This window comes from Harpegnathos saltator, unplaced genomic scaffold (genome assembly GCF_003227715.2).
Source record: "Harpegnathos saltator strain DR-91 unplaced genomic scaffold, Hsal_v8.6 scaffold604, whole genome shotgun sequence".
NCBI classification, from domain to species: Eukaryota; Metazoa; Arthropoda; class Insecta; order Hymenoptera; family Formicidae; genus Harpegnathos; species Harpegnathos saltator.
Window position 1 is genome coordinate 558,177 of NW_020230432.1, and position 22,889 is coordinate 581,065.

Consider the following 22,889-nt stretch of genomic DNA (forward strand, 5'->3'; position numbering starts at 1 on the left):
TGTCATTCCCGTCCCGTATATCGGCATTGCAAAACTGGCGTTGCCGGCGTGCATGTTGTCGCAGCATACTTTACCAAATCTCGGTATCGTTGCTGGAATACTTGAGCACCCTAGCCGGCTCCAAATCCGAAGCTCTCGGTCTAGGACTGACGGGTCCTGCCTGAATAGGCACCGGTGGCTTCATATCGAAGCTCACGTTATCGTCGAGCTGCGGCTCCGGACTAGAGACCGTCTCGGGATAATTGATCCTCTCCTTCAGCAGCTCCTCCTGCAGCTCCTCGGAGGGCGTCCTGCAGATCTTGGACTTCTCCGCGTTGCTCGAGAACTTTTTAATGAACATGATCGGACTGTTCGCCATACGGTAACTCTCGCTGCGTTTCACCTTGCGATCCGTCTTGTCACAACTATACGCCGGATAATCAGACCTCCTGCTAGTCTCATTATCCGTACACGCGGCTGAGAGCTCTGCGCGATCGATACTCGCGCTCTTATCACCGGAGTCACGATCGTTCGACACCGAAGTCGCGCTTTCCTCGACCGCGCTCCGATTGTCGTCCGCGGCAGGATCGAGACTCCGTCGACAGAAGCTCGGAGTATCGAGGTCCGAGATCAACAATTTCCTACCTAATTTCGGCGTGTTGCCCGTCACCCGCAAGATCTTTGGACAGAGACCCGATCCATCCATTCGCAAATTCGCGGGGTTGTTGAGGCTAACCTCGCGACTGACCGCAGACGACGGTATAATCGCACGGATATTCGTCGCCGCGCAAGCGTCGCCGTTGAGCTGCGGCGGCTGGTCCTCATCGTGTACTCGACTTCTTAGAGTTCCCGTCTTGGACTCGTCCTTAGAGCGTGGAGCGACCGCAGACGTGCGTGGTGCGGCTTCTAATCTACCGGTGCGGCCAGTGCAATCGCGCTGCTCGTCGGCGCTCGTGCCGGCGCTCGTGGACGTGGTCGTGGTCTTACCTTCGTCGCCTTGCACGTTGACGTAAGCCCCGCGGACCTGTCTGTGCGGACTGGTCGGACTCGTAGGACCGACCACGGTCGCCGGCGTGCGCACATAATCCGGACTGGCCGCGCGATCCGGACTCCGTGCTGCTCGTATGATCAGTTTGCCCAGCTGTGGAGACGTCGGCGGCGTGGATCTACTGAGTCCACCGTCCACGGCGTCTCCGCTCTTCGGCACGGCGCGGATATTCGGCGTAGCGCGATGCAGCAACGGCGACGGGCTAGGTGACACACCTTCCCGCACGAAGGGACCTCGAAATAAACGTGTCGCGTGAAAATACGAATTTGGTCCTACGCTCCTACGTTTGCTTAGCCGAAGATTGCACGAATCCGAGAATTACTTTCGATAATTAATTTTATTTATGTTAGGAATCCAAAAGAATTATGGATGTAGTTCGTAAGAAATCTACACGCCGGTACTTGGTACCGGCACTCCGATGTAAGGTACTAATTGCCCCAATTAGCTCTAGATGAACATATTTAAGAGGTTTCTTGGCGCAAATGAAGATTGAGCGAGATGACGCTCACAATAATATAGTTATTCTTAAAAATGTACACACCACGAATTGATTTTCATTTATACCAAAAATCTTTAAGATATATTCATTTGGAACTGATTGGAACAATCTCGTAAAGTTTCATAAGAACATCGGAGGACTTCCAGCGACGATTTCGACGATTCTTGCAGACTCAGGCTAAGTTGAAATTTTCGACGGGAAGAACCATTTTCCCATCTAAATAACAGTAGATCCTAAACCTAAACAGTAGGTCCACCAGGACTACCTACCTGGATTGAACGTTGTGTGCGCTCCTTTCCTCCTCTTCAAGCTATCCGACGAGTACACGACTTTCCCCTCGGAATCCAAAGTGACGCGAGCGCCTTGCCTCTTCCTTTCCAACGAGGAATCCGGCTTTTTCGGCAGCTCACTCAGGCTCACGTATTCCGCGTCCTTTTTGAAAATGTCGGAATTAGCGTAGGTGGCGGTAGGTCGGACAGGGGTCATACCCGACGACGACGATGACGACGACGACGAGGGCGGCCCCGGACGCTTGTCGTTGTTGTTCCTCACGTCGGCTATGGTCACATAGTCGCCGGAGTCTGCGTTCGACAACTCCTGCACAGCGCCGTTCTTCGTGGGTTGCTTCCTGCCCGGAAGCACGCCACGAAGTTTCCCCAGAACGCCGCTCAATGGACTGATCTTCATCGACGACTGGCTCGTCGTTATCGGCCTGTCGTTGCCGCTCGTAGCTGGCAATACCTGCACGGTGGCGTACAGATTTTTGTCCTGACCGTTGATCACCTCCATCTTGGAGGTGCCGACGGTAGCAGACATCAATACTGATCCGCCGCTCTGCAGGTCGGACCGCCGTGGCTCATTCTTCTTCTTCTTCTCGCTCTGTTCCGTTTCTCGAACGTGTTCATCGTCGGAACCTGGAGGCGTGATTACACACATCGAAGGAATCCGACTACTCGTGATCGCCGTCTTTGAGCGGATCCTCTCGATGCGTTCGCAGCCTTCCAGGTCGCTCGATTCCGAGTACTCGAATTCGGAGCACGATCGGCCGGTGCAGGCTGGGCTCGAGGCGGATTCGACCGGCGACGAAGACGTGTTGTGACCGCTGTCTGGTGACTCGCCGCCGTTTTGATTTTGACCATGGACCTGTGGACAGAGAAAAACGATGTCGTTGAGGAATAAGGTCGAATAGATTGAAGAAAGTTGAAGAATAGCTACGATACGCTAGCGATTATTATTTAACTGATGAATGCGAGGTACAGTAATGTTTCATTGAATATCATTTTCTTCAAAAAGTAGATTCTAACTTAGCTGTCTAACGTTAGGTATCGAGTTTTAGTATTTCGATCGCATCCTTTCCTGTTACAGGAATTAGAGAAATGTTGAAAACGAATTCGAATAACAAAGTTTGAACTCACCATAGCAACAACCGTGAGACTGGACTTGCGTTCCGGGGGTGGTGGTGCCATCAACGCGGTGCAAACCGTTCCAGCTGAACTAGTTGTTGTAGAAGTCGAGCCTCTGCCGAATAATTCATACTCGTTCTCGACGACTGGCGAGGTAGGATCAGAGCCAACGTCGTTGGACTTGGTCAAAGGGCTCTGTGGCACGGGTTCTTCCTCTCTAAGTGTTTTCAGACCAGAGTCCATGTGAAACGAGGTGTAATAGCCCTCGGTGTCGCACGAATACACGGACGACGTCTCACCGTCGTCCGAGAAAGGCACCACCGTGATATCTTGTATGATATCCGGGGTTAAGGTGCCCTCGGACGTCACCGAGGACGAGGCCGATGTGTCCCTTCCTTTGAGTCGCCTCATGTGACTCAAAGAAGTGGAAGACGTGCCGATCGAAGCAGTCGTCGTGGACCTAAAACTATTCATAATTAGTGGACAAACGCAACATTTTTATCAGCACATTTTCTCTCGATGCCTTCCGAATTAGAAAATCTAAAAAGTCTTATCTTCAAAAACTTAGTCCCAAGAATTAGAAAAGATTCTAAGATAATCGCAGTTCATTTCAAGATGATGGTTGGTCATCATGATCTATCCCAAAATAGCCGAAATTCGTTCAAAGTGGGCAATTTAAACGCGCGACGCCGCGCGAATTCAGGTACGAGAACGAAGGACCGTTCGGAGAACGCGGAGGGCTTTGCTCACCTGGGCTGATGCGTAGTGGTAGTAGTCTCACTGCCTATGCTGGCCCTTCCGCTCTCGGACGAGGCGCTCCAGTTCCCCGAGCTCGAGTGCGGCGCGTCGTCGCGGTTGCTGCCCTTCCGTCTCTCTCGCCTCTGGGCGGCACTCTCGCGCAATTTCACGCTCGGCTGTTTGTCCGTACTCGGCACCGACACCGGTATACTAGCCGTGCTCTTGCCACTCGAGCTAGACGAGCTGGGCTTCCTCTCGTGCGACTTGTCCCTTCTTCGTCTAGTCGTCACCGTCTCGTAGATGTTGATCTCTTCCGGCGACCTCGTCTGGCCTTGGGTCTGTTCGCTCCTCTCTGCGCTGGGTGCGGCAACCATCGATTCCTGTTGTTGTTGCGGCTGTTGCTGCTGCTGCTGACTCGATTTCGGGCTGATCAGCTTCAGTCGAGACATGCCCCACGCCTTCAACGTATTGAAGTGTGACTTCTTTTCCGTGGGCGAGTCCTTCTTCGTGGAACCCAGGATGTCCGTGCTCGCCGAGCGATGAGCTCTCGGCGTGGCACTCGGCATCGTCTCCTCGGGCTCGTCGCCGGTCGTCTCCCTGCGATGACGAATAACGTGAGCGATGGCGAACGCGACACCATATGACGAGGGTCGCGGTGAGAACGATTCGGTGCGTTCACACGGAGAAGGAGCATTTTTAGAAGCGAGAGAATTATGATACACTGTGAGCGCGCTATGATTAATTAAGCATAGTTGCGACACGCGGTTTTATTACGGATTTATTATCCATGTTTATTTCAATTGGTATGAGAGGACTCGGAGAGTCGCCAGGGCCTCTCTCTCTCTCTCTCTCTCTCTCTCTCTCTCTCTCTCTCTCTCTTTCTCATGGGAGGTCTCGCGCGATCGAGACCATGAGATATCGCGCGACAATGATACGGAGATGATCAGCTAGTATTATCGCGGCAATAGAAGTACAAAAGCAGCGCAGGAGATTCTTCGTGCTTGGACGACTGCGAAAATATGAGCGCGCTTTATCGAGCATGACAAATCGCCGACTCTTTTCGAGGCACAGATCCGCGGACCGCGTCCTTGCTGTAACAGAACTGCCACGATAAGGAGATCCGAGCAAAATGCATACTACTCGCTCACGCGAGTATATTTATTATGTCGTAAAAGCTGAAGGTTGCGAGAGCTCGGCGGATAGCGCATTAATCCTTTCAACGTTGAACGATAGCGCTTAGTAATCTTCTTGAAGACAACGCTGAAAAATTTGCCTCATTGTACGGGTCGTGAACGTGAAACAATCCTGGGAAACCATCCTTCCCGAAGGACGACATTTTAACCGTAATTCGAGATTCGCAGCGCAGAATTGCGACAAAAATTACGCTCGAAAAATCTGAGATATAATTAAGAAGGCCAATCCCAATGTATTTCCGGAGTTTTCGGTGTCCAAGAGTCGTAGGATTAAGGACTAAGACAAGTAGGAGGATACTAACCCTCCGATAGCTTGGCGAATTTCTTTCTGATCAGTACCAGCGATTGTGTTCCGTCTTTTTCCTCTAGGCCTGCGTGGTCGTGATCTTCTCTTCACCGTCGTTTCCTGGATTTCCGCCGGTCCCGACAGCAAGGACCTCCTCCTCATCGACATTCTTTCGAAACCTCGGCCGCTCACATCCACCGCCACGATTTCCGCCGGGAATCTGCGGTGAAGGCGCGCATTTCGGATTACAATGGGGATTGCTTGTTGGCATCGATACAAAACTACATGGCTTCGGGACGAGGATACGACAAGCCGGATAAGAGGAAGTCGTCTGACAGACTTCTGGCTTGTATACAAGCTTACGTATCTGTCTCGCATACATGTGTTATATGTATATTTACTTTATATATATATATATATATATATATATATTACATGTAACAGCTTTTATTCTCACTATTCCGAATTATTCATAGAAACGACGACCCGCAGCTCAATCTTTGAGCTTCAATCAATTTTAAAATCGGTAAATGGAGAAATTTCACATTTTTTACATACGTACGTCGCAAGTTAAATTTCAATGGATGAAATTGAAAGACCCGTTATCGTTACAATTGGAAATATCCTCTCGACGAGTATTAGCTTCAGTATGTTTGATGGATTCGACGCGCGGAAGAGTATAACGGTCGCGGCTGAGAAAAAATATTTTTTTTTTGACGATGCTACAGCTTCTCCGGCCGTGTCTACTCCGACCGGCGGTTTCTACTATTTCCGTCCTATCGGCGATCAAACGACGTATTGAGATAAACCGCTTACTTGAGCGCGATAGCCTGAACCTGTTCCTCGGGGCTGGGTAGCTTGTGATCGACGGCGTCGTCGCCGGTCGTGTCGCCCAGGATCCTGGACATGCAGTCCGGCGGTACGGTGACGTCGCCGAGCGCCTCGGCGGACGTCCATCTTCGCAGATCCTCGATAGCGGCCGGCTGCAACACACCGCAGCGTAATCACAGCGCAATAAAATCACCAGCCTTCGCGAGATATCTATTCTCGCGTGTATATCACGCCATTCCGCGCAATTATCCGTACTTATCGTATACCCGCCTATGTTGCACGCGAAAACGCACACGGTTGAAGGAGAGACTCCGCGTGAATACAAAATAGATTAGACGTTATTTCGTTATTCGTTATACGACTCCGGACTGCATTCAGCAATGTCCATACGCCATTTCCCAGTAATATGAAGTAGAAAGAAAAACAGGGACAACGCGTGCGCAGTCCCCGCGATCAAAAAATATGCGCAGCTACAAGAACCACATCCAACCGCCACGGAGGTGAACAAAAGACTCTGTTAGGTTTTTTAGCTTTTAGCAAAATAGATTTGCTCTCGGCGAGCGTTTGCTCGTCGTGTCGTCGAGCGGACCCGATCTCGGAGCATGTAACAAACGAGTCGCTTTCTTTCCGTCGCGGGATCCGGGAGTCCCGCAACGCGGTGTACGCGAAAGGGTGACGGGAAACTCGACGCCGCGACGAGAGGAAGAGGAAGAGGAGCGTGGTTTTACGCGCCGCGACGGCGCGTGGGTGTTAACTCCATTGTCGGGATGTCACCTCGCCGAGCGGACGGGTTTCACGCGCGGAATACGGAACGGATCGGGTTACCGTCTGCCGGCTTTTCCGCGCGATGCACTCGCCGCCGTCGCCCCGACCCGTGAAAACGACCGTGCCCCGTTTTGTTAAACGGTACGAGTGAAGTGGCGAAGAAGTGCGAGTTTATCGACACGCTCGATGTGCACGAAGAAGAGGGAGAAAACGACAACGGAGTCGTACCGAAACAGTTTCGAGGAAACGGGATTCGGCGTACGACATCGTCGGCTTCTCAATTGCACGGTGAAAGTTAATTACAGCGAAAGTTAATTAAGCGGGCAACGGGATCAAATTTGAGCTTGCCGTGCCATTTGAGACTTAATGTCACATCGTGAGTTCTGCCCTCCGTGACCGCCGACTGTGATTTGTTTTGTTGCGCTCGGTCGATACCGATACCGATACCGCCGCGCCGCCGAAGTTGACCTGTTGCTCGATATTCCGTTTCTTCCGCGTTTCACGAAGTCCACGAGAGAAGTAGAGTCGTGCGGCCAGAGATGAACCGATTCTCTCGGTCTCGGTTATGTTGCTCGTTGAGAAAATACCGATACGTATGAATGCGCCGACTGTGTGCACTTTCTCCTCTAACAAAAAGACTCATCTTACGCGCGCGCGCGCGCGCGCGAGCGGCAAGAAGGGATTAGGTAATCGTGTCGTGGACTCGTTATACAAATCCTAGCGTAACATTTTAACTCTCACTTATTCCTATAAAATGATACACTCATAAATGTGCAGGGATTTGAGTGTCGTTGAATTTTACATCATTTATTTCACATCATTTATTCTGTACGTTCGCGCAGGAAACAAATTTTTAATATTCAAATATTTTTGAATGTTTGTATGTTTATATTGAGTTTATTATACGTTACGTACAAGACAATGTTGCTGAGGTTAACATCGAAGAGGAATACCTAACGTATTCTAAAACAAATTTGAATAAGAAAAGAAAAATACGGATAAGTACGACTGGAATGCCGTGACATGTTCACATAGTGTGAGAGAGAGAGAGAGAGAGGAATGTACTTACAACTCTGGACTCGATGTCGAGGCTCTGATCCCGCCTTCTCTTACCGAGGACGGGTGTGCAGAGGAACATATCCATCGAGCTGCCATCCCTCCTCAAGGAATCCAAACTTCGAACGGCGACTATAGCAGCGAGCTCGTATAGCTCCTTCAGCGCCTTTGGCCTCGTACCCGGCGTGAATAGTCCCGTCGATGGTTTATTCGTGACGTGAAAATGCTCCGTCCTCGTCGCGAAAGTGCAGATATCCGATTCCGCTGTAACAGGAAGGAATATCATCCTTAACGATCGCGTGTCACGCCCGAGAAAGATTGCGGCCCGAGATTGTACACTTACGTTAGACCGTTAAACGGACTCGCGTGTTTATGCAATTTTCATCGCTTGTCATAAGACACCGCGTGTACGATGAACATATTGTGAAGTGTCTTGAGGTCGATTAGCAAAACTACCTCTTGACAGAACGCAAATATATAGAGTGGAATTATACAAATATTGAAATCATAATTAAATACACCTTTCCAATCTCAAGGCCGGACGTATGAAATTTCAATACGTCTACAATAACGGGGAATGCATTTGAGACCTTAATCGATCGTCGACTGAGGGAAATTTTCCGCAAAATTCTTCGCATCTCGAGTTCAAGACAGTTTTTGGCCTCGTTCGTGCATGAAATGTCCTCAAGCGTGTGCGCGGCATATTTTCATAAAAATTAATCGAGTAATCGTGACGTGTGAAGAAAGGTCGAGTAACCAGACACGAGAAAGGAAGAATGTCTCGCGTCTCATATCAAATTTAAGAGGTGCTCACGACTGCATCCCTTTTTTCTCGCAGCCGTCCCATAATGCGGCATTTCACCTCCTTAATATACTTTTTGTCGGTCGTGTGTGCGGCCGGTATCACGCCGCTGACATATCTTAACTGTAAACATGTTCCATTCACGGTTTCTTGCACCGTGGCCGGTGCAGGCATGAAAAAAAGGCCCAACTCATGCCACCCGCGCTCTCGACGGGCATGCTTGATTCGCCGTTTCCGGCTGTTTTCAGAAACGGTTTCTTCCGTGATGGAGCGGGGCCTTAATTTCTGACAACGAGCCCCTTCCTAGTGTTTTCAATTAGACATGCCAGGGACACTGATCTCGCTGAATGCGCGTTAATTACAAAACAACGATGTATTTGTAAGAGCAAGTTAAAGAGCGTACTTGTCGAGTTATGTACCGTGTGTGCAATTAAAATCTCTAGGGGACCTTTTTTCTATCCTGAAATGATGATTACACGTGAAGTGTTTGTAGGACTGTACTGCATTATTAATCAACGGCGCGATTGTTATGTATATCTGCCTATTTTATTAATTACTTCTTTCTCGACGAAGTAATGTTTGAGATTTGAATATACCGATATATGATACTTTGATCGAAAGCCGTGCCTATGACGTGATGTAAAATTATGCGAATTCACCATGACCTGATACACACACACACACACACACACACACACACACACACATACAGGTACAAGCGTGCGAAACACGTGAGTCGGATGATGGATGAGTCATAATGTCTGACTGGCGATAGCCAGTCGCGATTGTCGATCACGAGACAATGAAATCCCGTAAACACCTTTTGTCGCCCGCCGACAATTAGTTTCGTTATCTGGGGCGCCATAATTGCTGATTTCTTTTTTTTTGGCCCGGCTTTTCGGCCGGTAACGCACGCGCTTCGACAATGCAGCGTGTTTTTCTCGTGGGCGCAGCGCAGCGCGGTTCCATTATCGCGTGCTCCTTGTGTTTTATCCCGTCGTTCCTGTTTTGTTTCGCACAATACCGCGGAAGGGTTAATCACCATTGGTCCGACACGCGATAGGGTCGTATCCCCCTTTAGAATTCCGTCGCGATCCTCCCGCGAGTGAGTTCGCTGCATCCAATAGCGCTTGTGCTCGAATCGCACGCTCGATTTGCGCTCGGATGCTACGATAGAAGTGCTATTCTTCGGACTGCGATTCCCTTTGTGAAGCTTCGTCTTTTCGATTTCTGTACAATAACACGCTTGCGGATTGTGCGATGTTGAACATTTTCATACGTTCGAATTGCGAGGAGCATTTCATTATTTGCACACACACACACACATCGCCGATAGGCGAGGCAAAATTAAGAGATCCAAAACTCGGGATTTTGCAAAAGTCCCATTTGCAGAAACAAAAGGGCGTATCGCAAATTTCACAATTCGAATTTGCGATGTACATGATGTAGTGGTGTAGGTAGGTGGTGAGGAGACGTATCCGAGAACTCCGTGAAAAATTCCGGACGCTAGTAGCGAGCGCTATTCCCTGTTATCAATCCCTCGGCGTCTACGCTCCAAATGGCTTCTGGAATACTTCGGCATTAAGAGTTACGCTAACGGTTCATTACGAGCAAGGTAGTAATATCGCACGACCGCTCCGGGCATTTATGCCATAGTGTATAAACAGAGTGATGCGTGTACGTGCGGCCCGCGAGCGAGAGAGCCGCGCGCGCGCGGTGTGTTCCGAGCTGCAGTCCGATTCGATACAATCGTCCGTGGAGTATTTCTTACTAACCGTCTGTAACCTCGGAAGCTGGTGCACATAACTACACCGGGTACAACCTTCTGCGGCCGAGCGGGCCGAATCGACCTTCCTCCCCGTGATGTTCTGCAATCTCATCGCGCGCGAATAATCGAGAACCGCTCGGAGGAGCCGCTGCAACGCGGAGCGCGCGCGCGCGCGCTTCAGCGTTCGGTTTCCCCGCAAAAAGAACAGGAAGAGGGAAATATTCCCGCGCAAACGCTGATTTCTCTCTCTTGTCTTGTCTATTAGGCAGTTACCTCTACGATTGTTCGATACGATTGGTCGTTTCGATCGTTTGTCGGACGAAGATCGTCTCGACGAGATTCCGAGATGCGCGCTCTCTCTCTCTCTCTCTCTCGCACAAGCCGAAACGTCTCTGTACATTCGGAGAGATTGACTCTACGTGGAAACTATTATTTCTTGTTTGCAGGAATCCGCCGAGATGCAGAGCCGACGGCGAGTCCTCGACTACACCTCGTCGCCAGCGACCGCCGACTGTCAACAATTGTCGGACCGTTGGAAAGCAGCAATACGTCGATGCTGTCGGTTCTGTAAGTCTGTGCGATTCTTACTTTCTCCGAGCGTGTCGAGCTTCGAATTTCGAAACTCGCACAACGATAACCATATTATTAAGAGCCTACGATGATCGATAGTTATCTTTCATTACTCGGCGCTTTCTCGGCTCCACTCGGTCGAGAGAGAGAGACCTGACCTTTGCATTCGCTCGCATTTCACTCATTGCGCTTGAAAATGCCGAGCGTCGGGCGTCTCGATAACGTAACAATGGATCGGGACTGGTATTCTCGAGCCGTCGATGGGGCGGATGAATGATCGAAAATCGCGGTCTCGAAGATGAAAAATAGCGTAGCCTCGGAGATCGCTCGGCTCGGATCCGGCCGCGGCGGGGAATGCACTTGGCGCGCTGCGTTTCGGTGCGCGGAGCCCGAGCTCTCGTCTCGGTAAATGCGCGGCGAGCGGCATTAAGCGCGTCACGGCTGTTAGTAAAAGAGGGCCGGACTCCGGCATTTTTTACAGACGCCAGAAGAGAGCGAGTTACGAGTCAAGGCCGGCTGCACAGGTTGCTCGGTCATGAGAATAGAAATATGAGCGGGCTGCTACGGGTAAGCAGGCATGGCCGTTCGTAATAGTCGCACACCTGAGTAAGCACGCCCCGCGCGTCCCGATCTCGCAATAATAGGCTTCGAGCTAGTCGCAATCGTTTCTCACAAATCAGCACGATCCACCGGCATAACCGGCCGGCATGGGCTAATTGCAATAGTAACTTGGCAGCGACGTATGGGTTCGTCGGGGAATAATGATAGAACCGTGGCGGCTTCGAATCAGCGCTTAACGGGGAGCACGCGGATCGGATCCCGTCCGTAGGAAACGAAATTATCCGCTGTTCTTCTCGAATTTCTTTTTTTGCATGTGAGACATTCCAGAAAGCGCGTACATCGTACCGAGATACGGCATGTCTTCCACTTTAGTCTCTCTCTCTCTCCCTCTCTTTCTCTCTTTCCCTGTGGATACGTTTTTTTCCAATTTGAAGGGAATTTCTCCCTTTCAAGAGAGACGTACGGCGGTGTGGGCAATTTAAAGGCTCGGAGGGTACCGTGGAAAATCGATTCCGACTTGGAATTTGAGGAATTCGTGAAGGTGTAAATTACGACTCGCTAGATCTTTGGTATCTTTGGTCTATCCTGATATATCTGGGAATTTCGAAGACAAGAGGGATTCGATTTCCCCTCATCTTGGGCTTCTCCTTGCCGCATCTCGCTCATCTTGTTCCTTCCTCATTAACATCCAACTGAAACTCGCGTGTGACCTCACCAACCTCATCTCCGCGGAAATCATGTTGAAGTTTCGCAACATCCGGCGAATCTTTCTTCCCTCCCTCTTTTCTCTTGCCCTCTCTCTCTCTCTCTCTCTCTCTCTCTCGACTCGCTCAGCTCTCGACTTCGCCGGCGAAAGCGTGGAATCGTCGTCGATCGAGTGGCACGAAGCGAAGCGGTTCGACGAATCGAGAGACCTGCACGAGACGGGCTGAAGCTGAAGGACGGACAGAGAGGAAGAAGAACAAGGTAGGTAAGAAAACGACGACGACGACGACGACGACGACGACGACGACGACGACGACGACGACACAACAACGACGACGACGACGACGACGACGACGACGACGACGACGACGACGACGACGACGACGATGGTGAAGAAGAGGAAGAAGACTAGAAGGTAGATGAGAAGAAGAAAGAGGAGAAGGAGGAAAAGAAGGAAGAGGAGGAGGAGGAGGAGGAGCACGCAGATTCTCGATGGTGAAGAGCCGGTCGTCCCGTGGGAGGTCCGCTGTAGCCGATGAGCCTCGGCTGTGCAAAGTGCCCCGAAGGGCCGCTCGCGCGGCCCTTCAGAGGGACCGACAGACAGCTCACCGGTTGCGAGCCTCCTTCGCTGGGGCTCAAACCAAGATATCAAGAAAGCGCGTAATTCATGGTTGCCTCTCTCGAGCGCGAGCAAACCGGGCTTGGATTATCCCCGCCGTGGTGCGCCTAGGTCGGATTAGTCCCAGAACGGGAGAGACTTCCTGGACCTTCCGCGCGCGAAACGCGCCTCCGCAGGCGGAAGTCGCGTCAGCCGCGACGTAGGCACCGCGTGATTCGTTTGTTTGGAAAACAAGGCAGTAGCGGGAATCGCGAGTTCTCGCGAATTCAATTAATATGCGAATAGTCATCGCGCGACAACGAAGCAGCGCGGCGTTGAAACGCGAGTCTCGCGCTGGGCTGGGAGTCTGCTGAGTAATTTAGGATCGTATCTCTCCGCGTTGATCGTCCAGTCCAGGATTAGTTACTTGCAGAAGATTCGAGGATAGAGCCCACGTGTGCGATTTATGTCCCGCTAAATTCGGGGCAGCGAGATCCGCGCGATGATACGTACCTCCGGCAGAGACGAGATCGTCGATCTCGCCGATAAGCTCGGATTATATCTCCGCGATTTTGATTAGAGCGTAGAACACGCGCACGAAGACTGCTTTTTTATCCCTTCGAATTCGGATCACGGATCCGAAGAATCCGAAGAATAACGCGGCTGCGGCAGCGGCGGCGGCGAGCGTTGATCTGTGTCGATGATAAATCGGCGTGGAGATAGTATCTCGCATCGAAGTGGGTATAAGGTGGAATACCGTGACGGCCACGATGATGTATTACGCGGTCCCCCGGGAGTAACGCAATTGTTACACCGGGAGAGACTCCGCCACGAAATAATAATTAGGATCTCGCGTAAACGATCGTTACGTCACCTCGAGCATCGCCTCTCTCTCGCTCTCTCTCTCTCTCTCTCTCTCTCTCTCTCTCTCTCTCTCTCTCTCTCTCTCTCTCTCTCTCTCTCTCTCTCTCTCTCTCTATCTATCTCTCTCTCTCTCTCTCTCTCGATCGGCTACATCGCGCTAATTGTATCCGTCGACGCGTTCACCGCGGACAATCGACGGCCGTAATCTATCGGCTCTCTAATTACGGCACCACGTCCTCGAGTGAAGTCCGAGGTACGAGGGAGATGGAAGAAGGAAGAGGAACGGAGAGAAGGACGATCGTCAGAGAGAGGGTCGATCTTCCCGACAAAAACCCGGAATCTCCGGGCGGCGAAGAAGAGGTGGGAACCTGGTCGTCACGTAACGCTCGTATTCGAATACCACGGGGCCCCGTTTATCTTTCTCCCTTTCGTCTCCCTCGTCCCGCGATCGTGCCCACGGGGGCCTCTGACGGATGGCGCAAGCACGCATCAAACATCACGCATCACAGACCGGGGTTTCGCGGCCAGGTAAACACAGGTCCGCGCACACGTTCGGGACTCCGTGTAATCGCGAGCAAAACAAGTTCGCGCGCCGGACTCGCCGGATATGTTTCGGAACCCGAACCCTCTTTTGTCCGCCGCGTTCGTTTCTCGAGAGAAGAGGCGAGGCGCGGGAGATGGTCTAGAAGAGGAAGAGAAAGAGAAAGGCGGTTGTAGGTTGGAATGAAAATGAAGAGGAGGATGTCAAAAGTGAAAAATGCCAGAAGAGAACCGATCGTCTAAGTAGTATTTCCACATGCTGGAGGAACATGTACGGAAAGAAAAACATTCCTTAAGTATACACAAATGTTTGCATAAAGAACACCCATGACCTCTCATTACATTGTCGCTTTCTTTTTTTTTCTTGTGTATACATAAAACACACGTGAGAATTTATCGAATCCGAGTCGCGATATCGGATAATGATTCCAATAATTACTGCTAAGCAGCAGATGGAAAAGATGGCATCGAGAGAAAGGACAAAGAGAGACGAGAGGGACAAAGAGAGAGAAAACGACCGACGAGAAGGGAAGAGAGAGAAGGAGAGACTTGGGCGCTGCGAGAGACCGAATAAAAGCGACAAGGAGGAGGAGCACGAGAGAACGAGAGGGAAAAGGGACAAGGAGGAGGAGGAGAATGAGGAGGAGGAGGAGGAGGAGGAGGAGGAAGAGGAAAGAGAAGAAAGATGAAGAGAGGGAAGGGAGCAGTCGGTGAGGCACGAAGGAGGCAGCGAGAGGACTGTGCGAGAGGCAAGGTGAGGTAAGGTGGAATGCGGTTACGGTAGATCGCGGACCAGTCCTCGTACAGGTCCTGCAAGGCCCGACGGGGCCCACGAAACGAAAAGAACGACGAGAACGACGATACACCCCGCCGCCGTGGGCCCACCGAACCCCGAAGACCGCCGCCGCTACCGCCATCGTCGTCGTCGTCGTCGTCGTCGTCGTCGTCGTCGTCGTCGTCGTCGTCGTCGTCGTCGTCGTCGTCGTCGTCGCCGCCGCCGCCGTCGCCGTAGTCGATGCCGCCGCCGCCATTCACTACCGGGCCCCATGTGTGTGCGCCTTCTTAGCTGGCCCAATAAATTTCCGTCGTTTTATAACGCCGACCCGCACCGGCCTATCTACGACTACCGCACCTGACTTTCCTCGCCGGCGGAAACAGGCTATGCGATTGTCCTAGAACGACCACCGGATAACACCCTCCTAGTTGATAAGGTTCGGTAGGCTGGTGTCTTGTAGTCAGAAGTTGCGTTAGAGAGAGAGAGAGAGGGGGGGGGAGAATTTATGCAAACGCGCTTGGGCCCATGTTTATCGCACCGTACGATTTGTTGGATGCCCACCTGAATGCAAATAGCGCGGAAACGCGAAAGATCAAAGGTACGAGCTGCTCTCTCGGTGACATAATAATACACTGAAGATTTATAGTCAAATAAAATAATAAATTTCCTTCCTTCATAATCTCTTTATTGTCTTCTGCTAGCTGAGAATTGCAATAGGCTTTGGAAATTCAAAAGACATGAAAAGAAAGGAGTTGCAAAAGCATAAACAGTAGTATGTCCAATAGTTCTGTGTATCAAGAGAACTTTAAATTTTGATTCAGTTAATTATCTTATTTATTGGTTTAGGATAACTTCTCGTCAATTAGTAACGTATCGCCGGTTTAAATCTCGATTCGAGCATCTCCTTATTCTCGATAAAATCGATAAAATCCGATTGAAATCGAAAACATCCTGTATAATAAATTTGTCACGCATCTAAAAATCTATAACGCATGTCGTTGTCCACGTCTCGACGACCTCCATCGTGGCTTTCCGATCTAGCATCTTGGTCCCGATCGCTCCGTCGATCCGTACTCTAATCGTGGACCTGACATTCTCATATGTACGAGTCGATCGAAGAAATGCATATTAATCGATGCCAACACGAGTGTAATTAAACATTTCGCGACAATGTTTTAATCGTTCTATGGGAATTGTTGAAACGCGTCGCTACGCGTGCTTCAAGAGAGCGCGTATCGCTCAGCGACTTGTGTGACGTCATGTACGCTGGGTTACAGATACTACACGTCACGCGAAGATACGAAAACAATGGACCACGAGTTACGTCATCGCTCAAACGTCGTCGGAGGGGGGGGGGGGGGCTACCGTGAATGAGGCGCACACTCGGTAGCCGGCAGATCAAAACAGTCAACACAACATCCAAACATTCCAGACCTTCGTAGCGGTCAAACTTACCTTCATGCGTCACACTTTTTCCCGAGTGTTTTCATTATGTTCCGAGGTGTCGAGCGACACGTACACCGCGAAGCACGTCGCGTCGTCCCGGAGCGATAGTAATCATTCCGCAGTTGCATTGTTTCGCCGACTTTTGGAATATTTAATCGGACTCTCGTCGGCATCGCATTAGTTAATACGCGTTTCTCCGATCGAATTGTCGTGTAGGAATTTACGCGAGTAAGTGTCAGTGCCAGTGCCATGAGAGAGTGTCCGGAATGCCACGACGGAACAGCCGAGAGCAAGACGCTGAACCTGGAAGCCAGGGCGGAGGAAGCAGGATGACAAGATGCGGCCGGCGATGCGTCATGTATCTCCAGGTATGTCAAGTCGTGTATTACACAGATTTTCGATTTCAACAGGCGTTTGCCGTGCTTGCGCAGAATAAAAGAGATGCCCGAGTCGAAATTTAGATCGGCATTTGTAGTTTGTTATTTTTCGACAAATAGTTTTAATCTTACGGATGCCTTTAATTATATACTATACCTGTGTATTTCACATCATAGGAAGTATTGATTCAAATAGCCGACTAACAGTCCATGAATACGAATCTGTAATTAACCGTGAATTCATTCCAACGAAAATTGCAAATAAGTTATGACTATAAATACCGGCCTTAGAATCTATTGTATTCCTGCCAATCTATTGTATTCTCGCTGATGCTGATTTGAACGTTTAATGATGCTGAATGAATTAAGCTGCATGGCTTGTTGACGTTGTTCGTCCTTTTTTCACTCTTTTTTCACTCTTGTTTATCGATGTTAATGACTGAATCAAAATTTATCTTTCTTTCCATATAGAGTTATTTGTTTTGTAAAACGTTATCGGACATATAAATATTACAGCTCTTACAGCTGCTTTCTTATCAGCTGCTTTAAGAACTGCAGATTTCATCACGAATTTCAACGGTAGAAGAAAAAAGAGATTACTGAAATTAAAAATTAAGATTAAGGTGCGAATGAATTGCAGGAATGCAATAATAGGATGATCAAATATTAAATAATTCTAAAATAAACTTTTCCAAATACATGAAAAGAATGGCAATGTGTAAACTATTGATAACATCAAGATAGGCCAATTAATGATACATCTCAAGATTCTGCATTGGTTCTTCAAATTCTACAGGAATTTGCGGGATTAATATGGAAGCAAAATTTCGGGTTGGCCGTGCTTGCATTAAATCGCGTCTCTCGCATATATATTTCTTTACAAGAGTTGTCGCATGGCGAAGTCGCAAAAATATCTCTACCTTAAAGTGAAGTCGAAAGGAAAATGTAATAAAGCCTTATTGTTATTGTGCACGAATCGTGGAAGTCGTTGCGACACGCGTCTGTCTCTTTATCGTCGCTTTTTACGAGCGGTCACACACGAGCAAGTAATAGCGGCCGGGGATAATATTTCGACGTAACCGCAGCCACGCAATGATTCACTTTCGTCGGGAAATAAATTCGGCTTTCCGCGCAGGACACGAGTAACGTTTCAACGAAGTTGCGGGATCTTTCTCTCGGGACGCGCTCGTTTCTCAGGATCGGGGCTCGTCAGAATGCAGTGGGTGTTTCCGATTGCTTGCCAGTACATCACTCCTGCGGAAAGAGAGTGACGCATTCCCTTGCCAAAATCCTGGCGTCGTCTCGCCGATTCCATTAAACTCGCGAAATTGCTTGGCGCGGTAAGAGTGAGAGAGCGTGCGTGAAAAATATATTCCGCGAACCCTCCGTTTCGTCAATCTTTATTCAATATCACGGCGCGTACCGTGAAATAAAAATAAAATTTAATCTTATACTGAATTTAATTTCAAATGAACGGATATTTTTCGTGTCGTAATCATCAAGTCGTAATAACAGTCGATCCGTCGATTATGTAATTCACATACAAGCCTCATAGAAGTTTCTCTAATTTCCCCTGCATTAGCCGAATATATTACCGAACAAACTTCGAGTTCTCCGTGCCTCGTCGTCAAACTTTTACTCTTGGCACCAAAGAGACGGAGGGGGGGGGAGGAGGGCGGAGTAATTAACTATCGCGGAATTATTCCTCCGTTGTACGCGTCGCGTGCGCTCTCCGACGATGCTCGTGCATGTGGAATGAAACGAGCCTCGAGAATATCAGACGCGGGACGCAGGCTTTGCTGAATGCGTGCATTATGACGTAAAGGAGGGACCTCGTTAATGCCAAACTGAAACGGGAGTTTATGGCTGGTAAGGGTATTATATAGAATTCGACCGACTGCTCGAACACGACGACGAGAAGGGGTTTATTGACACAAGCGAGCGCGCGTTAAGATCAGAACTTCGGTCGTCGTTCACAGGTTTAGGGTGATTAATCGTCAAATCCGAGCGGGTGACAATTGTATATCGACGCAATTATATAGTACATCGACCGTAACATTTCTATTAATGAAAAAAATTCTCGTCTCGAGTTCAACGCGTGTGATAACTATTTTTGTATCAGAACTCGTTAGAGAAACGTAACGATTATTCCGATTTTTTCGTCGTGTGTACGTTTGAAAATTTTTTCGAAATTTACGAACATACTTCTGGCTCATCCTAGACAGATGTTCCTCTCGTTGTATATCATCTTCCTCGCGATGTCTACGTCATAAATCTCAAACGATCTCTAGTCGGTCTTGTTGCAAGTCGAGAGAGTCAAATCGTGTAACTGCACGATGCGAAGACTGCAGAGACAATAAGATTCTATCAGATCGTCTGCTACGCGTCGAGGACTGACACGGCTGGAAAACTAAGATTGGCCGATAAGCGCGGAACAAAATATAAACTCGAGGAACGCGGAGGAGAAGTCTGCCCGAACAAAAAGACGAGAAGTGCCGCCTGACAATCGTAATCTAGCCGGTCGTGCACTCGTCGCGAAATCCTAATGTTTCAATTAATATCGTCGCAGATCCGACAGGCTGATATTTTTCAGCATCGAGACCCGATCGGCGAAATACGAGATCCTCATTATAGATTAAGGCGTGTATGCAAATTACAAGGTATACGTAGCCGTAATTGATACACGCAGATTTTATTTCGCGATACACATTCACATGCAGCCGTGCGGTGACGCGCCCTTCGTATTCGCAGCTGATTTTCTGACGAATTATAATTAAGTCGAGAGAAAGGGTTCGTCATATTTCTTCTTCCGAAAACATTACGAGCGCCTTGTGTTTCTTTATTAAAACTTATCTCGGACCCCGCGGGCGGTCGAAGCACCGCCTGTTCTCGAACTTGAAAGTTCAAAGCAACGTCCGCAATGGAATCTGACACGCGATTTACTTAGAGAGAGAGAGAGAGAGAGAGAGAGAGAGAGAGAGAGAGAGAGAGAAAGAAAGAAAGAGAGAAGCATTCTCCTCCCGCTGATGATATGCAAATTGCACGGGCCGTACAACTTTTTCCTTGACATGTTATTATTAATTTATCATATTCTCGTAACTCATCCGACTCCTTGCGTAACCGATTCACTTGCCGTGAGACGGCAAGTCGAGGCGAAGCCTCGCAGGAAGGCGCGAACGACCCCGCGACTCTGGAAAATAAAACTGTCCGCGCGAATTATCCTGGCGGGATATCCAGCTGGCGCGAGGGATGCTCGCCGGCGCGAAAGACGGATGACCGTAATTTGATTCACGTGTGTCCTCGAATTGCCTTAGAACGAAAACGTGAGATAGAGGCATCCGGCACGAAACCCGTCCGACGACTTCGAGACTCTTACTCCGAGAGAGGCGGGTGTACCTTTGTGTGTCGCATCGAAAGCGGGGATTTCTTTTCGCTTCTTTTCTCATCTACCTCTCTCGGTCTCCGTCTCTCGCGCCCCCTCTCGCTGTCGCTCGTTCGAGAATGAGCCGAATGGGAAAAGGTACTCGCGGTCTTAACGAGCCCGCCCGTAAATTATGAATTATTCAATGATTCATGGAGCAAGGATGGCGAACTGTCCAGTGAATCGATGGAGCTGTTGACGCGACGCGTGAATGACGGGCGGACTCGAGGCTCGCTTGACATTAAACGTCACGGCAAATTGTGATCCCACCGTTACCGTGATCTCAATATCGCGTCGCGAGATATGCGACTTGGTCGTTTCACTTTTCGCAGTGACTTTCACGCCACCAATATTGTGACACGATATCACACGGAAGAAAAAAATAGAGACACCTCAAAGAGATCACCTCGCAGCTTCTCTCTCGAGTCTTTAGTGGTGGAAAGAAACATCTTCGAACAATATACGCGTATAGGTTTCAGATAAATTTTTGTCACCGAAATGACAAATCGCTTCATTTCGTATAATTTTCATTCGATTATGTTCATTCGACAAAATGGATTGAGTGATATCGATGGTCGTCAAGTCATCTCGCGCGACGACTCTCGCGACGACGATTTGTAAAGCAAATACGCGTGAAAACGTAGCACGAGGCTAAAACACAGAAAAATCGGCGCTACAGGCACTCAAATGACGCATTAATGAATTCCCACATGTTAATTGGCTTCCAGCACGACGGCGTGGCCGCGTAGCGGTGTCTCGGTGTTAACGTCTCGGTGCTAAAGAAACCGGATCGCAAACATCGGATTAAATTATAGTCTGAGGTCGACCGCTCATCTAATTCTGTCAATCAAACGGCCATTTTTCTAATCGCCGTGCGGTGCTTGCGGTGAGAGAGAGAGAGAGAGAGAGAGAGAGAGAGAGAGAGAGAGAGAGAGAGAGAGAGAGAGAGAGAGAGAGAGAGAGAGAGGCCGCGCGACAGATCGCGCCGTAGTGTCGACCGCGCGTTTAATTAATTCTTTTTCATTGGCGCGTCTTTCGTGTTTCGCGGGACTGACAGAAAGAAGAAGGGGGGACAGGGTGGCGCGGCCCGCAAAAGTGGCTCTGCGCCTGGAGTGGCTTTCATTAGATATTCATTAGGAACCGGCTCGCGTTCTAATTCCTGCCATAATTATTAGAACGTAAACGGCTAGACTGTCATTAAGCTCCTCCGCGATCGACCGTGTAAAATGTCGTGAGAAGCTGCGAGCGTGCAAACTTACGTTTTCTTCTTATCTCTCCTTTCTTCTCCCGCGTTCTTTTTCTCCTCGCGCGCGTTCATGTTCTCAGTGCCGGAAATCTCGAACGAACTTGGGCACCGTTCCCGTCGGCGATAAATGGTGTCATCCTAAGTTTCGTTCAATTAACAGCGGATAATTACGTTATACCGTCCGCCGGACTTATTGCGACGCGCTATCTCACGACTACGAACTTACGCTAATTGGAATATCCGACATGTCCCGCATGTATTCCTTCTGCACATCCCCCTTCCCCTTTCTCTTATTCTTGCCTCATTCTTGCGTCTCATCGAGTAATGAAATTAATTAGCGCATGTGTACGTTAACGAGAGTCGTCTTTCGTAACGACGCGTATATTTTCACAGAATCTCCGTGTTAGCGACGCTCAGACGCCGACGACGTGTAAATGTAATCGGGTGTGTTCGCTCGCGGCATCGTTTCCGTATCACTCGTTATCGACGAAATTCTACTTCGCGCCGTAATTTCTGTCAGGAGAATCCCGCGCATACCGGACGCACGAGCTTCTCTCCTTCTCTCTCTCTCTCTCTCTCTCTCTCTCTCTCTCTCTCTCTCTCTCTCTCTCTCTCTCTCTCTTTCTCTCATGCGATGATTTTTACTTTGGTTCCGTGCAAGATAAATACTCGACGCGATGCGTGACACAGCAAACACGAGAGACAACGCGTGTATGTGTGTGTAGTTCGTATGACGTAAGAATTATTTCGTAATTTCCGGCACACACACACACACACATACACGAGACATTATGCATCCGCCGGCGCATGCGAGTGACCTAATTTCCCTCAAGCGGGACGCTCTCCGCAGGATGCAACCGCAAGATGACCGTCTTTCTTTCATCCTCGTGTTTTTTCTCACGTTGCATTATTTTCCCTGTTATATCGACCCATTCTCTATCTTTTATTATTCGAACTGCCGACTCGCTCGTCGCCGTGTCGGCTGTCTCGTTGACAGCTCAGTACGTCTTTTCTTTGCGCGGCTTCTACTCGAGTAAAATACTAGATATGTCATTACATAAAAATAAAAGTGATCCTTCCGCATCTCTTCGCGTGTCGGAGAGAACTACGTTATTAATAGAATGAAGTGAAAAAACGAAATGTCCAATGCACTTTGATATTTCTAACAAATGTACGTAGAGAATGCATCGAAAAGCGGCGGAGTGTCGGCCACTGGACGTTTCACCCGAAATAACAGCACTTGAGAAAATAGCGAGCCCAACGATTCGTCGCGAATCCAACGAGCCATGAAATGAGAAGCGATGCTAATGCGCGCACCGCTAATGTGACGACGCGTTACTTTTCCGCTTGCGTCTAAATATTCGCGCCTCGTCTTGAGCGATTATCGGCACATTCGCGATATCTCGCGATCCCCATTC

At 49.3% G+C, this 22,889-nt stretch overlaps 1 protein-coding gene across 4 annotated transcripts in view; it reads right to left on the reverse strand.

Annotated features, from left to right (window-relative positions):
* The window catches only part of gukh (NHS actin remodeling regulator GUK-holder), a 91,003-nt gene that overhangs the window by 12,513 nt on the left and 55,601 nt on the right, over window positions 1–22,889 (reverse strand). For 2 of the 4 annotated variants that reach the window (XM_011141306.3, XM_011141307.3), the window contains exons 2-8: window positions 7,812–8,062; window positions 5,963–6,129; window positions 5,163–5,366; window positions 3,680–4,264; window positions 2,942–3,389; window positions 1,796–2,669; window positions 967–1,260 (exon numbers count right to left, since the gene is read on the reverse strand). In XM_011141306.3, the coding sequence (XP_011139608.1) occupies window positions 967–1,260; window positions 1,796–2,669; window positions 2,942–3,389; window positions 3,680–4,264; window positions 5,163–5,366; window positions 5,963–6,129; window positions 7,812–8,062 (2,823 nt within the window). Of the gene's footprint in view, window positions 1–966; window positions 1,261–1,795; window positions 2,670–2,941; window positions 3,396–3,679; window positions 4,265–5,162; window positions 5,367–5,962; window positions 6,130–7,811; window positions 8,063–22,889 lie in introns of all 4 variants that reach the window. The other 2 variants (XM_019841538.2, XM_019841539.2) reach the window with 1 other exon arrangement.